Source organism: Vicia villosa, unplaced genomic scaffold (genome assembly GCF_029867415.1).
Source record: "Vicia villosa cultivar HV-30 ecotype Madison, WI unplaced genomic scaffold, Vvil1.0 ctg.000339F_1_1, whole genome shotgun sequence".
In the NCBI taxonomy this organism is placed as follows: Eukaryota; Viridiplantae; Streptophyta; class Magnoliopsida; order Fabales; family Fabaceae; genus Vicia; species Vicia villosa.
In genome coordinates this window covers 151,035-169,765 of record NW_026705151.1, presented here as the reverse complement: position 1 = coordinate 169,765, position 18,731 = coordinate 151,035, and the positions used below count along the sequence as shown (strand labels likewise).

Genomic DNA, 18,731 nt, shown 5'->3' with positions numbered 1-18,731 from the left:
AATGTTCATGTATGTAAATACAACACAAGATAGTTTCTACATATAAGCTACTCAATAGAAAACCTTAGGCAAAATGCCTAGAGTACTCTAAGAAAATTACTAATGATAAAATCCATTGTTTCTCCTAGATTCCAAAATCTACCTTTTTCTCCTAAGTCTCATCTCTTACAATACACGTTGTCTTGACCTAATGTTCTTTTATTTGGATGTACATGTACATTAGGTTTTATGTCTAATGTCTACACAACTCGTCTGTACATGAGCGTGGGGTTGAGTACGCGTAGCTTACATCACTCGTTTGTAAAAGAGCGTAAAATTGAACATACGCATCTTACCTCACTTGTATATGCAGGAATGTGGAGTTGAGCACTCACATCTTACGTCACTCGTCCGTGTAGGACACGTGACATGCATGCCATAAGAAAATCTTAGGAAGAGATTTATTTTGAGGAAAATTTTGTAATGGTCAAGGTGAAACCTCAAAATAACTTGAATGGATAAGTTGAGCTAAGCACGTCAAATGTTTGAGTAGAGCTAGACCTATCCTATGTAAGTCTCACATGGAGGAGCGTGTAGTTATCTAAATGTTACTTATAACCAATCAAAACTCATTGTTAACTGAGAATTTAGTATGAGTGCTCAAAAATATAGTTAACTAAATTTTATACTTGAATTAAACTGTATTGCACCATAAAAAAATTGAATCACTTAAATAGTTATTAACCTGGACTATTTAATTTAAACAATTCAAACTCATTTTAAAACTGGTTCAGAATCAATTTTCTTTTATAAACTGATTTTATTATATAAATTAGTTTCTTAATAAAAATCAATTGAGACAAAAAAATTAAAAAATAAAAAATATATCAGAAAATTAAAAAACTTTTTTTTGAAATTACAAAAGAAAATTCTCAAAAAATAATTTTTTCCATGAAAACAAAAAAAAATCTAAAAAAAATAAAGAATTATTTTTTTCTTGAAAAATTCAAAAATTATTTTTTCCATACAAATTTTGGAAAAAAGTTTCCAAAAAAATAAAAAAGACAATTTTGTCCCAAAAATCAAAGATATTATGTCTAAGAATATTATTTTTTAATATAAAAATTGATTTTAAAAGAATTTAAAATTGTAAACTGACTCTAAACTAGTAATAAATTAATTTAAAATTATTTTAATAGTTAACTGAATTTTTATTAGAATTATTATTACAAATTAAATCGAACTATAAATGTGATTTGATTCAATGTAGTTAATAAACATTAACATCCTCTAGAATTTACCTTTCAAGAATTACAATATAAAGTAAAAGACACAACATAATGTTTTAAATTTGATATCTAAAAAAAAATAAAAATACATACAAGAACATTGTTCACTCATTTTTTAAAAAGAAATAACAAACCATTATCAAGAAACAAATAAAAAAGAAAAAAAAAACTCAAAGCATCTAGAAGGAAAGAATGCAAACTCATTTTTTAATACCGTTTATTTAGTATTAAAGCGAAAACTTTTCAAGGAAGAAAAGTACAATTTGTCTAGGTCATATTTGTTCACTCGCGCATACTATGCATTAAGTCGGGTCAAAGTGTTGTTTGTTGACTTTACTTGTCAAAAATGTAGCCATTTCTATATCTTTTATATTGCACAATTACGCTATGCATGTGATTGCTATGTTTTGACCAAATAAATATGATATTTTTTCAATTTTTCTCTCTCATATATATAGTCCAATAAGCATAACATAGTTCATTCAAGCAACAATCTTTATTCATTCACATAAAGTGAGAAAACCATCATAAACTTCATCTTCATTCACCACCACCTTCTCCAAGTTCAAGCAATTAAAAATATGGAAATAAAGAGATACTTAAGCAGAAGGGGCTACCGGCGTATCGACTACGGCACAACCACGACCGGCCAACGGAAGAAGATGCAGATCATTCGGATTAGAGGTCCACGTAGAGATTGGAGGATCAGAACAAGTCCAAAGCTAAGATGGATGATAAGATCACCAGTGAAATTGGTGAGAAAGGTTAAGAATATTTATATGAACTTTATGTTGAAGTTGGCTGGTAATGTAGGAGGGGCCTTGAACACTGATAACAAGTTTGGTGTGAAAAGGACTCTAAAGGCTCGTCAAGGGTCTTCTAAAGGTTATTCTGGTGATGCATTTGAGGCCAGGCTTATATTTGAGATTTCTAAGAACTTGGTTGCTTCACACGAACTATATTCCATGTAATTGTTTGATTCTTTTTGTTTTCTTAATTTTGTTGTAAGAACTTGCACATGATTCCCACAATTAGGAAAAATGTTAAAGAATGAATTCAATTGTATCTTAGTTTAGGGTACTGTTGATATAAAAAAGGAATATGCCAAAATATCTGTATATACCACATTCTCTTTATTATATGAAAAAAAAATAATAGTAGAAGACATCTCGTTACGCCCCTTGATTCTCTTATGTATTTGGCGAAATTTTAAATATGTTGTTTTTGTAGATGTACATCCGGAAGTATTTTTTTTGGGTCAAAAATTGAATCTTTCCGTAAGTGCATCTACGAAAATAATTTAAACTAGTGAACGTTGGGGGAAAATGACAAATATAATTCAGTTCAGAGAATATTCCGTAGGTACATCTACGGAATGACTTAGCGCTAGAATGTTCCCTAGATGCACATACGAAAGTATCTGGTATATTTTGAACCAACATGATCATTCCCCCATTGTTACATTTCTTCTTCAACACTTCCTCTCCACAACCTAAAAACCCTACATCTTCAATATCATTTTTTACTCCAAAACTTCAACTTTTTTGTGCAACAAATCAAAGGAAGCAAGAAAAGACTCAATATGCATCAATTTGTTATCAAAAAAAGTAACGTTGCTTCCGTAGGTACATCTACGGAACGTGTAGAAGATGAACACGTTTCAGAAGTGCATCTGCAGAACGTGTCTCTGTGCTTTTTTTTCCAACAGTCTTATGATTTTGTGTTATTTATGTTATTGTTTACCAATAGGTATGGTGCACCCCGATAATATATCAAGAGAATTAGTTCCTTCCGTCGATGTTTCACCAAAGGTTGAAGGGATAGTCGTAAAGACGGCCGATGTCGGCGATGACTTTAATAACAAGCAAGAGTTTGATGATCGTGATAGCATGCTCACATGGATTCGTTGAAATGCAGCTAACCTTGGTTTTGGTACGGTAATAGGAAGATCGGATAATTGTACGAAAATAAGAAACGTGTTCGTAACAATGTTGTGTGAAAGAAGCGGGAAATACCATCCTCCTCTAAGGAAGTTTAAAATAGACGACACGGGTACTAGAAAATGTGAATGTCCTTTTAAATTTTTTTGTTACATGTTTGCTAGCAAGAAGTGGAAATTTAGTGTTATTTGTGGCTTGCATAATTTTAGGTGGACATTAGAGGTGTGTTGGTCACTTTTGAAAGAATAAATCGAGATGCCTAAGGCGATTATTACGAACATCGATACCGTATTGATGAATGCGGTTGCAAAGTTATTTCCTTCTTCTAACGCATTACTTTGTTGATATCACATAACATGTAATATGAGAAGTAAGGTTAAACCCGCCGTTTTTCCCGACTCACCGACTCCAAAATCTCAAAAATCTCAAACAAGTTCAAACAAAGGAGCTCGTATAAGCAAGTCGCCTCCGACACCTATTCCGTCGAAAATTCCAATCATCGAAGATGCCTATTCCACCGTCTCGGCGTTGCTAGGTAATAGAGAGGATAACCATACCCTTGTCTGTCATCAACTTATCCAAGAGTTGAAGATGCGTAAAGAATCGTACATGCGGTTATATGGTGATGAAGTTAAATTTGAAGCGGTTAACGAAGCTTTTGGTCCTTGGTTGGTCGCTTACGCACTAGTGTCAAAATTGATGAAATTCCAGGAAATGAGACATCTTATTGCATGCGTGTATGATAGGGTCTGCATTAACTTGACACGTTATGGTTTTTCGGAAACATTTTCCCCCTCCGCACCGCACCACCTACAAATTCAAATGATCGCATCATGTGTATTGGATGGCTTTCAAAATCGAGTCATTTTGTGCAAGTTTACTTGAAACCGGAATGCACCATACCACCTACGTCATCGGAATGGGCCCTTCATCATTCCAAAGATGTCGAGACGTGGCCGAATCTTTTTGTTGATAGGATGCGCGAATTTGAAAGATTAAACAACATCGAGAAGGAAGCGAATAAGGAAAAGTCAAAATTGGAACCACCAATAGATTTAACCGGCGATAGTTCTTTAGATGTGTTTTGTAGTTTCAAAGTGTAATATATGCACTCTTTAACATTGCAATATAAACATTTTTTGTCAATTATAAATTCTAATAGAAGGTTTGGTTTGGTGTTTATGTCTTTTTAAATCTTGGACTGCATTATAATTCTATTATGCTAAATAAAGTAACAGGGAAATTTCGGTAGATGTATCTACGGAATGATCAAAATTTGCATGAGTATTTTCCGTAGATATACCTACGGAAACAAAATATCTAGGTTCCTTCCGTGGATATACCTACGAAACATTCTGTGACAGAAAATGAGTGGTCCATATTCACTTAGGTTTTCTATAAATTTGGGGTTTCTAATGTTGTATTTCACACAAATACAAATATGTCTCAATATGAGTACACCGTCCGTTGGTATGTCGCGAGTGTCTCCTACTCCAACAGTAGAACACCCGGGCGCATGTTCAAACTCAATGAGTACACCTCGCTCGATGTTATCATTGACGAAATTCACTACTGTCTACCTTACAGTGACAAACGGAAGGTTATGAAGCTCGAGTATCGTTCACCTTCATTTGACAACAGATGGAACATCGTTTACAACAACTTTGAGCTCAAGAACCAAGCGGATACTTTGGCGATGTGGCGAACGTATTTCGATTTCGAAGAGAAAATCCCGCTCGAGTTCGTAGCTACAGTGCAAAGAATGGCCGAGCAAATCTTAGATATGTCCAAGCGTCCACCAGACTATTGAAACATAATGTTTAATTTGCTGTTGAAATTATCGATGTAATACCGATTTTAATCTATGAATGTAGTTTTTATCGTTGCAAATGTTGTTTTTCCAGTATTCTGTATCTGGTTTATTCCGTAGATACACTTAAGGAAGTTTTCCGTTTATGTATCTACGGAAGGTTTTCACGTAAATGTAAATAAGATGCTTCCGGATGTATATCTACGAAAGCAGAGAGACAAATTTGGAAACACACATGGTGCCTAAGAACCCCAAGGGATGTAGTAAGAGATTTCCTAATATTCTAATGTGTACGTTACATTTATTTCTATGCATAAATGGTATATATATATATATATATATATATATATATATATATATATATATATATATATATATATATATATATATATATATATATATATATATATATATATATATATATATATATATATATATATATATATATATATATATATATATTAAAGGTCTATATTTAATCCCTTACAAAATTTAATCAAGCCATGTTAGTCCCTCTTTTAGTATTTTTTTCAAATCGATTGTTTTTTAAATTGTGACTGGACTTCTATTTTCGACTTTTGAATTGAAATTATTTATGAAAGAATTGTAGATAAATCATCGCGATACCACGACGTTATTTTCTTTGTTTGGTTTAATATCAGGCTTATGGGTGGCTGATTATGGTTTTTGTTGTTATGTATTCTTGTGTATTAGGTGCCGTTATTGTTTTAGTTGTTAATGATCTTTTAGGAAGGTTTAGTTTTGTTACTAAGGTGATTTAGGATAATTTCTTGCTTTTGTAAATAATACTTGTGGCGAAAATAATACACATGGTATGTTGGAAGGAAATTGGTTTATACCATATCACTTAGGTTTTGATGATAACGAAGTATTTAATGAAAGCAAGTCTATTTTGTCAAGTCCAGTCATAGATTAAAAATACGGAAAAAAAATCGTTTGAAAAAAATATTAAAAGAGGAACTAACCTGGCTCAGTTAAATTTTGTAAAAGATTAAATAGAGACTTTTTTTTTCTCAGGGACTAATTTGGACTCTCCCTTTTTTGTGAGAGACTAAAATGGGTCTTCACTGGTGGTCCAGTCATGGTTTAAAAGTAAAAAAAATCGATTTGAAAAAAATATTAGTAGAGGGACTAATATGGCTCAGCTAAATTTTCTAAGGAATTTAATAGGGACTTTTTTTCCCTCAGAGACTAATCCGACCTCTACCGTTTTTGTGAGGGACTAAAATGAGACTTCACTCTAAAAAATAAAAAAATGGTTTGAAGAGAGGGTTGGTGAATGAATCAGCCACTTGTGAAGTAGGGGAAAAAAGTTTGATTGACTTTTGTTCTATTTTCTATACTAATAATATGGTTATCTATGTCGGTATATTTTGTTCTTTCATGAAAAGTTGAGTTTTAAGCTAGGTATATTGTTGAATTATTGTCGCTGAAAACTGAAGTTGGTTTGCTGAAAATGAATGTGCATGTCTTTCAAGAGGTAGTACAACCACTGAATTTCACAAGTGAGACTAGCTAGGGCTATGTATTATGCCTTGGAGTAGGATTTAGAGAAAATGGTTTGTTTCTTGGATTTCCATTGGATTTCCGGGAAATGAGGAAGGATCTAAAGGAAATAACATAATAAGCTATGCAGCACCGACACTTCTAGAAACAAACTTGTATGTGTCTGTGTCGATATCAAACACTTGTATCGATACTTGTAATTATGTTTATTTTTTAAAAAATATTATCAGTATTGTCGTGTCAATGTCAGAGTCATATTCGGAGTATAGATACTAAGTAATGAATCTTTTAGCAGTGAGACATCTAGCCCAGTCCAAATCTAAAAAATCCAGATAAATTAATATTAGTAAAGGAATAATAGAAAAAATCTTGCATGACATGATTTAAGATAAAGTAGCCCACAAGTGGAAATTTGGAAATGTAGTTGTTTTGATTGGGAGACATATTGACGGAAACGGATTATCTAACTTTATTGCGGGAAAGTCAGGCTAACTTTCGCTATTTTCAAGCCGTCTGATCTATCAAATGATCTCAAATATGCCACGTGAGTTTCACTATTTATCTTCTTCCATTTTTTAAAGTACAATTTTATACACAATACAGCAGGCTGTTCTTACCAACAAAAAATATATATAGCAGGCTGTATTTGTTACCACTTTGCTGCAGATCCGCCGCCCCGAAAGTAACTTTTTTGGTTGCAACATCATTTTAATGTCGCCAAAGTGTTATTTATTCCGACCACTTGGGAGCATGTTTCCATTCCATCCATTACACTTTCGGTAAAATAAGAAAAATTTTGCATCCCCTGATTGCTTAATTTTCATGGCATAAATTTCCATATATCATTCCCTACACTGTCAAGAGGCTACCATACGATGAAAATATACGATGAAAAAATTACGCTGTCTTTATTCATGAAGCCTTTTAAAATTAGAATAAAGTGTTGGTGAGTTGATTCATTCATCAGAAGATTTGGTTGTGGTGGTGAAAAAATGTTACGAGTGTTTGAAAGAAATATAGGGACTTTGGGAGTGGCGGTTCGACGATAGTTTTATGGCGGTGATGGGCGGTGTATCTGTTTACGGTGATTTCCGGTAAACAATCGCTAGTCCTCCAAACTATAGTTTATACTTTGGTTACTCGCAGGATCGACTAGATTGATCCTAGGACATAGTCAAATAGTTGTCTTTTAATATAATTTGGTTCATATTTGTTGGTTTTTGCTTCGAAACTTGTTTATGGTGTGATCATGTGAATAATCTTGCGAAATAAACTTGTTATACACGTAAATATAACTTTGACGAAATGTAAAAGAAATATAAATTGCAGAAATGTAAAGTACAAGAAAGTAAAGTACAGGAATGTAAAATAACGGTGAACGAAAAAACTTCGAATTAAAACTAAACGAAAGATGAAGATATTGGAAAGATACTTGAATAAAGAAAAATACAAACGTATTTAAAGTGGTGTTGGTGTCATACGTACATTTCTCAGCGAACTCTTTCTCTTAACACTTGATACTTGAGTAATTTTGTGAGTGATTTGTATAAAATGAACACACTGGATCCTGATACTAAGACCCTTATTTATACTAATTCGACCCTAATGGTCCTATACTAACGAAATGCCACGTTGCTTCACATGCATACGCTTCGAATCCCTGGGGCACCATCTGTCCTCGTTCGGTTATACAGATTAATTCAAAATTCAAATCCTCCCGCCTGAATTCTCTTTCGATACATGGCAACGTGATCCTTAACGAGAATGCCACGAAATACGCTAAGCTTCAGTACTCTTCGTATTTCGAGAAAACACTTAAGTCTCAATGACAATCTATCTCGATTCAGCTTCGATTTCAATCATCTTTACTTCAACTTAAATAACATCCTCGAACATGGCCATCAGGAGCCATTTATTCTCGGGAATGGCCATCTGAAGCCATTCTTCTTCGAACTCTAATTCTTCAAAGAACATTTTCTTCAATCGAAATCTCCAGCCAACAGTATCTCAGTCGTGTTATATTTTGTATTTTTAAGTAAAAAAGCACGTGGCTACTTTAGATTTGTCTAATTAATCTAACGGTGCAAAAGCTTCAAAAGGCACTCTAACTTTAGCGCCCTAACGTCATAGTATCCTGATCCCATATTGACTAAGTTGTTGTACAACAAAGGCAATAAATATATGGTCGCACATTAAAAAAAAGAAATATATGGTCTTGTTGTTGTAAGGTTTAGAAGCTTGTCAATAAGCATTCTTAATGGGTACAGATTCTTATGTCTTCTCCAAGACAGTTACATGTCAGTTGAAGGACAACCCGGATCTCGACATACCCATTCCAACCTGTTCTCGGTGCGGTAGAAAGACTAGGATCCCAAGACTTCACTATTCACCCAGCGATAGCCTTCAGCATTGGCTTAGAGTTCTTGATTAGGTGAAGAAGTTATTTTCCCATTTTCTCGTCGTTGTTTAAGGGCAAAATATGAAGACCATTAAACCACCATATTACTTCTTCAACATTAAATAGACCCTTGAAGTTACGCTCTAGACGCCTGGCAAATATTTGCACTTTTAGGCTATCCATGAAATTTTTAATAAATATTGCCCCGGTCTAGTTCTTGTTAAGGGATGGAATTAAGCTCTCTATCAATGGGAACAAGGTCGATCATTTCTAATTTAATGGTGGAAGAAACATCACTAAGCTCTTTAAAAAGGACTCCTACAAGTAAGTTTTTTAGGTTATTCATGTTCAACTCAAGATAAATCTCATAAATGAATATGGGAAAGGGAAGAAAAAGGAAATACTCTGAATTTAAAGCATTGTTTAACCGAAGAAATCAAGTGAAAAAGCATCTAATGGAACGAGCATTTTAAATTTGGAAACCTCCACCAACAAAGACGAAGCAAACAAAACTTCTAAGTTTCATATGAAGAAGCCCCTTGAACGAAAAGATTATGAAAAAGTGTGAATAAGATAAAAAGCTAGTTTTATATGCAAAGTAATAGCTAGACATAATGAATTGTCCACTAGAAGCTCAAAGTAGGCATCCAACAGCCCGAGTCACATGTTGAAACGATAATTGCACTTGAGTGTGTCTGGGCGCATCACCTTCCCCGCTACGCGTGTGGGACGCGTTTAGGCCATCATCATAAAAACATGTTTCATCAACTATGTGTGCATTTAATCCATGTTCTCCCATGACAATCACTCTTATTAAGCAACAAACCCTACTAAACAGACGAGATCACAACGATTCAGACTCTTGAATTGGTTCATGTTCTGGATTGGGCCGACATTCGGCCCAATAGGCAATCCAAGGCCAAATCCGAGGTTATTGGGTGAAAGGCCCAAACTTGCCCGGCAGGCGAGGAGGATGAGGCTACCCGAACAGCCCTCGTCATACGAAAGCTCTAGCTCGTGCATCTCGGGCAACTACCTCCCTCGCATGTGTCGACGAGGATACCTCCTTGTAGGGTTTGTTGCAACGTCTCTCCGAATATTACGGAGTCATCCTGCCCCAGAAAGACCGCGTCTCTCATGTATTTCGCAGTAGTTGAACCAGGTTAGGAACCACGTGTTGGTCTCCACTACACACGTAGACCCTAGTAATCTCCATATTGGGTCTGGGCATCCAGTATAATATGAAGACCTTAGCCCAGCACTGGGGGCTATAAATATCCTATTTCACTAGATGGTCAGGTATTCATTCATTCTCACTCTAAACATTTTGAACTTGCGCTCCGCTTGCTCCCTTTTTTACTTTGGCATCGGAGTACCTTGCAGGTACACCTCATCCATTCTCTGAAATTCATCAAGTTGCATGCCAAAACGATTCATTCTAATCACGTACGATCAGTTTCATATACTCTTATATTAGCAATCTCTTTTTATGACTTATAGTAAAAACTTGGAAGACAATTGTTTCGAGCTGGCCCACGATCCACAAAACCGGCCCAATCGACATAGGTCCATCCTCTTCATATATATATATATATATATATATATATATATATATATATATATATATATATATATATATATATATATATATATATATATATATATATATATTGCCTCTTAGAAAAATAAATACCATGAATTAATTTAAAGGGCTTCAAAATATTTTAGGCATATCTATGAAACTTTTAAATTAATTTATGATATTTGTCATAGTTTCATATAAGGACACAATGTAATGTCTAACTTTGACATCTAACAAAAATACAAATAAGAGCTAGGCGGTTCATGGTATGGTGCAATGAAAAAATTAAACTGAACAGAATTAAACAATAATAAAAAATTATTTAAATTAAAATGATCGTTTCAATTTATTCAAAACTAAATTGGATCAAAGTTATTTGTTTGATATACCGTTTTAAAATTTTGAAATATATATATATATATATATATATATATATATATATATATATATATATATATATATATATATATATATATATATATATATATATATATATATATATATATATATATATATATTGCCTCTTAAAAAAATAAATACCATAAATTAATTTAAAGGGCTTCAAAATATTTTAGGCATATCTATGAAACTTTTAAATTAATTTATGATATTTGTCATAGTTTCATATAAGGACACAATGTAATGTCTAACTTTGACATCTAACAAAAATACAAATAAGAGCTAGGCGGTTCATGGTATGGTGCAATGAAAAAATTAAACTGAACAGAATTAAACAATAATAAAAAATTATTTAAATTAGAATGAATCGTTTCAATTTATTCAGAACTAAATTGGATCAAAATTATTTGTTTGATATACCGTTTTAAAATTTTGAATCATACCAAATCGTTAAAAGTTATTTTTTTTCAAACCGAATCATTTATTAAATAACTGAACCATTAAACTTTTTTAAAAAATTTAAAAATTTGATTTTATTATTTTAATTTACAATTTTTTTTCGGTTCAGTTTGATTTCAATTTCGGTTCTATTTTAGAACTGTCTGTGCAATATAGTTTGGTTCACTAATTAAATATAACGGTTCAATTATTTTAATTTCAGTTTTGCGGTTGAGTTTAGTTGATTGTTTTTTTTTTTAACAGCGCTAATAAATAAGTAATCATAAATGATTTTTTTAAAAAACATAAAAAGATAGCAAACCAAAGCATCTAGAAGAAACGAACACAAAATTCATCTGTTTAAATGTTGTTTGTTGATATCAGCATTAAAGAAAGAAAGCTTTTCACGGAAAGGATGGTTGGTCTTGGTCAGACATATAGACATATGCATTATTTCGTGTCAAAGTGTTTGTTTGTTGACTTTACTTGTCAAAAATGTAGCCATTTCTATATTTTTTATATTGAACAATTACGCTATGTATGTGATTGCTATGTTTTGACCAAATTAAACATGATTCTTTTTCAATTTTTCTCTCTCATATATATAGTCCAATAAGCTTAGCATAGTTCATTCAAGCAACAATCTTTATTCATTCACATAAAGTGAAAACACCATCATAAACTTCATCCTCATTCACAACCACCTTCTCCAAGTTCAACCTGTTAAGAATATGGAAATAAAGAGATACTTAAGCAGAAGGGGCTATCGGCGTCTCGACTACGGCACAACCACCACCGGCCAACGAAAGAAGATGCAGATCATACGGATTAGAGGTCCACATAGAGATTGGAGGATCAGAACAAGTCCAAAGCTAAGATGGATGATAAGATCACCAGTGAAATTGGTGAGAAAGGTTAAGAATGTTTATATGAACTTTATGTTGAAGTTGGCTGGTAATGTAGGAGGGGCATTGAACACTGATAACAAGTTTGGTGTGAAAGGGGCTCCAACGATTCGGCAAGGGTCTTCTAAAGGTTATTCTAGTGATGCATTTGAGGCCAGGCTTATATTTGAGATTTCTAAGAACTTGGTTGCTTCACATGAACTATATTCCATATAATTGTTTGATTCTTTTTGTTTTCTTGATTTTATTGTAAGAACTCCCAAATGATTCCCTATTAGGAAATGTTACAGAATGAATTCAATTGTATCTTAGTTTTGACTGTATAATTGTGTGTTTTCTCTCTTACTGCACGAATCAGAGTTCTTATAACTAATAACTTACATGCCAGCATTAGATGTATTTCATCCTAGCTATCAAGAATGATGAATTCTTAAGATACAGAAAACAAAAAATGTTATAAAAATTAAGATGCACAAAATAACATCCAAAAAGTGAAAACATCCTAACAAAACTGAGCTTCTTTCGGAGGACGAGGCGTGTACATTAATATATTGCCCTCTATATATAAACTAACTGGATATATCACAAACACCCAAAGGAAGGAGAGGGAATCCTCTAAACAACTTCTCCTTCAACCATGTGTAATGTGTTCCTGATAATTAAATCTTTTCAATATCAATCCAACTGGATCCTGGTATTTTCTTTACATTCCTTACCTCCATTAGTTCTCTCAGACTCACCACACCATCCCAATTGCTTGATTCAGCTAACATGTTAGACAATAATACATAGGATGACGGGTCATTTTTGTCATGTTTTATGGCATGTTCTGCTGCAAGTTTCCCGGTTTCTACATCCCCGTGAACCTGACAAGCACTTAGCAATGTTTGCCAAACCCGCACACCAGGTTGAAACGGCATTCGTAAGATTAATTCCTTAGCTTCTTTGATAAGCCCAGCCCGGCCTAGGATACTCACCATGCAAATGTAGTGATCTTCTCCGGGAATGATTCCATAGTCATTATTCATGGAGGAAAAATACTTCCACCCTTCATCAACAAACCCACCTTGACTACATGCATAAAGAACACAAATGAATGTGATGTAATTTGGTACTACACTCGTTTCCCTCATTTCATCAAAAATTTGAAGAGCTTCTCTAGATTGACCATTCTGTGCACACGCCATTATCATTGTTGTCCATGAGATAACAGAACGAGAATTCATCGATCGAAAAAGTGCCCGTGCACTATCCATGCATCCACATTTTGCATACATATCAAGAAGAGCATTATCAACACAAACATCAACGTCACTTCCAAGTTTCATCCTCAAGCCATGAAACTGTTTCCCTTCCTCCAATGAAGTCAAACAAGCACAAGCATTTAGAGCAGTTGCCAAGGTAAATTTATTTGGCTCAACACTCATTTTCTTCATTTGTACAATGACCGCAAGCGCCTTTCTTGGTTCCCCCCACCGTAAACATCCATCCGCCATTTGTGTCCAAGAGCATACATCTTTGTTAGGCATCTCATCAAAAGCTTTGAAACCCTCCTCCAACTTTTGATTTTTTATATACATGTCAACTAAAGAGTTCCCTACACAGATATCATCCCCATAACCACTTTTAACAAGCTCTGCATGAACCTGTATTCCCATTTCAAGATAGAAGATGGCAGCCAACCCCGTTAAACCACTGGAAAAAGTGAACTCGTCCGGCCTCACATCCTTACAAATCATGTAGCGCCAAAACACCGGAATCTGTTCACAAGAAAACTGCAAGTAACCCCCTATCATAGTATTCCATGTCACAATATCTCTAATAGAACTCGTCTCAAAAATCCGCAAGGCTTCCGTCAATTTTCCATGCCTAACTAAAGCTGTCAAAAACGCGTTCAGCAAAAATACATTAGACTCAAGTCCCGACCGAACCACTAACGAATAAATTTGGTAAGCCTGCGTCTCATTCTCGGTTAACAACGAAGAAGCTTGGAGAGCACTAACAAATGTAAACTCATTCGGTCTCGTGACTCCCTCACGGTGCATACTGGTGAACAAAGAAAGAGCTTCAGAAGAACAGCCGTTACGGATACAACCCGCCATGACAACAGACCATGAGACCACATTTCTATCTGGCATTTCATCAAACAGTTGGAGTGCAGAAGTAAGGTCCCGGATTTTGATATACATGTTGAGTAAATGGTTTTGAAGAAAGAGAGTAAAAGGGATATACCCTTTGATGAAATGAGCGTGAATTGCTGTTCCTTTCAGAAAGTTTGAGTCTTGTGCATATGCTCGTAATAGATTTGAGTATAATTCTTCCTTTTTGGCCATTTCTTTGATGCAAAACATGATCACAAAAAGGGTATGACAGTGTAATGATTACGCCAAACTGGTTCAATGAAAGTGCCACTGTGAAATGGCTCTGATGGTTTTCCAGTTTTCCCTCTGGTTGTTCAACTTGTCTTGTATGTGGCTATAAGGATTGTTTAGACATTGAATTAATCTGGTAAAATTTGACCGCCGTTGAACTAGTTTTTTGAAATGCGAGAATATCAAACTGGTAGATTGGGATACAAATTCATAAGCTCAATTAGCTAAACTATAAAGTTAACTAACTCAACGAGTTTAGATTTTTTTTTTGAAAAAAGAAGTTATTATGATATAAATTCTCTTTTAATTAACTTTGATCACATTTGACTTAACATGAAGGTTTGACTTAACCATAAAGGTTTGAGTTATGAGAGAGTGTTTCTCTCATAATATCATTTTTGAATCATGTTAAATCAAGCAAAGTTTTTATTAAAAAAAAAGTAAGAAAACAAAACATTACTTGTTTTTTACTATACTCCATGCAGAGACCACACTCCCTTTATAAACCCTAAAATATCATCTTTATATTTCGTAATTTAGAGTTTTAGACACATCCATTGAACAACAAGATCACTTCATGACTAAGGAGCGCTCATTTTTCCCTTAAATATGTTTGAAGTTTAATTTCAGATACACTTGGAGTTACAATCTTTGGAATTTCATGCGGAAAAATAAATTTGACTGTCACTTTGCATGTATGCCATTTTTTATGTTTTTCATTATCAAAACACTTTTATTTGAAAAATCCTACAAAATTATCCTTCCATTAGCACTTCAGATTTTTACTTCAAAACAACATTTTTCTTTATTTTGACATCAAATAAGCAAAAGAAGTTGAAATTTCATATGATGTACATGTATTATATTGATCATTGCTCTAGATCATTTGGTTTTTTAGTTGAAATTTGTATGTTGCGTTCGAATTTTGAAATTCGAATTCTGACACACTATGTCAAGAAAATTGAAATATTGTTCTGCTATGGAATTCGAATTGTCTTTTGTTATGATTGGTACACCCTAGTGATGTTTCTAACACTACTTTATCTGTCGATGTTAAACCGGATAATGTCCATGTAGATGTTGGAAAACGATTTACAATTAAATAGGAGTTTGTTATACGTGAACATATGCTTCAATGGGTTCGCATGGAGGCTGAAAAATTAGGGTTCGACATTGTAATCATGAGGTCACATTCTGGTTCAGATAGAAGACAAGTATTTGACGATGAGATGTGAATGAAGTGGCAAGTTTATAGCCCCTATCAGGAAGTTGAAACGCGATGATATCAAAACGAGGAAATACGAGTGTTCTTTTAAGTCGTACGGGTACCTCAAGGCGAATAATACATGGACATTAATATGATTTGTGGTATGGACTATGAAGAGAAGAAACTTGTCTCTAACACTAACATGTCATTGAACATGGTCCAGCCCAAAAATATATTGTAAACTTTGAAAAGGAAAATACCGGAAAGTGTCACAAATAGTAGGAAAGTATTTGGTCCAAAAGGCAAAAATATTGATGGAAGAGATCATGTCAAGGGAGAAATGTTACATTAAAGGAAGAAAAGTGTAATTCCAAGAAAAAAAGTTAGGATGCAAAAGAAAAGGATGGCGGAAAGATTGAAGTGTATGGCCAGCAGGAGAATCGAAACCCAGTACCTATTCGGGAAAAGATTGAATTCAAGCCCACCAAAAGAGTTTTGGAGTATTTTTCCCCACTAAACACCATAAGATAATGAATCCTCCAATATGTCTACCACACCAAGGCTATCCCCGAACCTCTTACCTCCAGTGGAAATAATGGGGACTTCAAGACATCAATAAAGCAACTTACGCAAAAAAAAAAAATCATTAGTGTTAGGAGATCATTGTCGAGCCTAAGCAGGTCTTGCACCTTATAATTGGAAATCTCTTCAATAGGTCGATTGTTGCTCTCTCTATTTCGCTCAACTTGGTCTGATCGTAATCCATTATAGCAAAGGGCTTGACCATCTAATAAAGAGAAAATATATTAGTCACATCTTGTTCATACATGACCTCACGAAATCGATCACTATCTATGACTCAGACAAACTTATATTTCTAGTGTTCGTAACTAAATGTGTAAGGGGAGAATAGCCTGCCAAAGGATGGCACTTATAAAGACCCATCCAACTCTGTTAGTTCCTTTGGTCTCATAGATGGGGAAAATATGGCTGATATAGGAGTAATATTGAGATCCAAACATAGGATCTCAAAGGCCCGGATAAACACCCAACTATTCAGATGTAGCTAGGAATGGGCAACTTTAATGACCTGCAAGATCTTGGAATGTACAATGGTAAAGAGGATACCAATCCTAAAGTCCTCGATCATCCCTAATGCAAAAATAGATATACTCACCCTTCACCCCCTTGAGGCCTCAGCATGCATACCTTGTCAAAAGGAAAAACGACTTTAAAATCATGTCGGCCTCGTTCTCGGTGTTGGAAAGCTCTAGGTATAGCAGGAAGGCTTGAATCCAATCATCTTCCAGGAAAATTGAGTCAATACTCATGGCCACTTAATAGGAGGCAGGGGTGGCCCTGAGCATGGGCTCGCGGGGCGGGAGCCCAGGGCCCCATAATTTCAGGGGCACCAAAATTTTTAATCCATATATATATATATATATATATATATATATATATATATATATATATATATATATATATATATATATATATATATATATATATATATATATATATTAAAATAAGAGTTTTCTATTATAAAAATATTTGTTAAAATTTATATATATTTTTTAAAATACTGGCTAACAAATATATAGGGGCACTACAAAGTCAAAATTAATAAAAGAATATAGAGAATTTGGATTTATAAATGCTAAGGCTAGTGCTGAAAAGATTGAGAATGAAATGGAGATTGAATGTGTGTTTATTCAAAAACGTTAAATTTGTAGAAAACAACAATATGATAAAAATCCATCTCAGCCCAAACAACTGAATCTCGAGTCTGCTGAAGAGTATTTTTGAAATCACTATTTCTTATATATTGTAGATCAAATAATTGGCTCACTTGATCGAAGATTTGAGCAGTATAGCACATATGAAAATATTTGGATTCTTGTTTAGTATTGAAAGGCTTAGCTAATTATCTATAGGGACTTGAAAGCATGTTGTAAACACCTTGAAACTTGTTTAAAACATGACGATTCTCTTGATCTTGATGGTGAAATTTTGTTTGAAGAATTGAAAGTTATTAGAGAAGTTTTAACAGTTGAATCAAAATCAAGCTATGTGTTATTGAGTTCTTTGAAGATTTTTAATTGTTTTCCTAATGCATGCATAGCTTATAGAATAATATTGACTATTCCTATCAGTGTTGCATCTGCTGAGAGAAGTTTTTCTAAATTAAAATTATTAAAATCTTATTTGAGATCTACTATGTCACAAGATCGACTAAATAGTCTTGTGTTGATTTCAATTGAAAATAATTTTTTGAAGAACCTTGATTATGAACAAATTATTAATGATTTTGCAACAAAAAATGCTAAGAGGATGATATCCAAATAAGAAGAAGAAGAAGTCTCTTTATAGTGGTTTATATTTTGATGTAGTATAAACATTGATTTAAAGATCCATACTTGTATTATTTTTGAACAATGTCAAATGAAAATGTTTTTTTATCCAATTATTTCTTTTATCCTTATGTATTTATTGTTAAAAAAAATTATAGGGACATCACTTTTTTGATTCGCCCAGGGCACCAAAATTCAAAGGACCGGCCTTGATAGGAGGAGCTCGGGTTCAATATTATGTTTGCCATGACATATTTAATCAGACCTAAGGAAGAAGACACTAAGTTAGTCTCATTATCAGTAAGCGACCCACCCTTAGAAATACCACTAGAAGAACTCTCATAGCTTCCAAAGAGTTTAATTTCATCGAATCTCCAATCTAATCTCCATATTGTTATGTGCAAGTGTGAGTTGTTAGTCCCACATTGCTTAGAAAAGTGGAGGTTGAGCACTTTATAAGTAAGATGACCCATACACCTATCACCTTAATGTTTTGGGTGAATATGTGGTGTCTCTTTCACTTGTGTGTTGCTC

General features: G+C 33.8%; 3 protein-coding genes across 3 annotated transcripts; 2 read left to right on the top strand and 1 right to left on the bottom strand.

Moving 5' to 3' along the window:
- The first annotated feature begins 1,768 nt into the window (after nt 1–1,768).
- On the top strand, nt 1,769–2,792 carry LOC131626934 (uncharacterized). Its single transcript, XM_058897768.1, has one exon. The coding sequence runs from the start codon at nt 1,850–1,852 to the stop codon at nt 2,237–2,239; it is 390 nt and encodes a 129-aa protein (XP_058753751.1). The 5' UTR covers nt 1,769–1,849; the 3' UTR covers nt 2,240–2,792.
- A 9,178-nt stretch (nt 2,793–11,970) lies between these two features.
- LOC131626933 (uncharacterized) lies at nt 11,971–12,671 on the top strand. The gene has a single exon (XM_058897767.1). It carries the CDS (start codon nt 12,094–12,096, stop codon nt 12,481–12,483), a length of 390 nt encoding a protein of 129 aa, XP_058753750.1. The 5' UTR covers nt 11,971–12,093; the 3' UTR covers nt 12,484–12,671.
- Nucleotides 12,219–14,924, bottom strand: LOC131626931 (pentatricopeptide repeat-containing protein At4g33170-like). The gene has a single exon (XM_058897766.1). It carries the CDS (start codon nt 14,616–14,618, stop codon nt 12,927–12,929), a length of 1,692 nt encoding a protein of 563 aa, XP_058753749.1. The 5' UTR covers nt 14,619–14,924; the 3' UTR covers nt 12,219–12,926.
- Between the last annotated feature and the right edge of the window lie 3,807 nt (nt 14,925–18,731).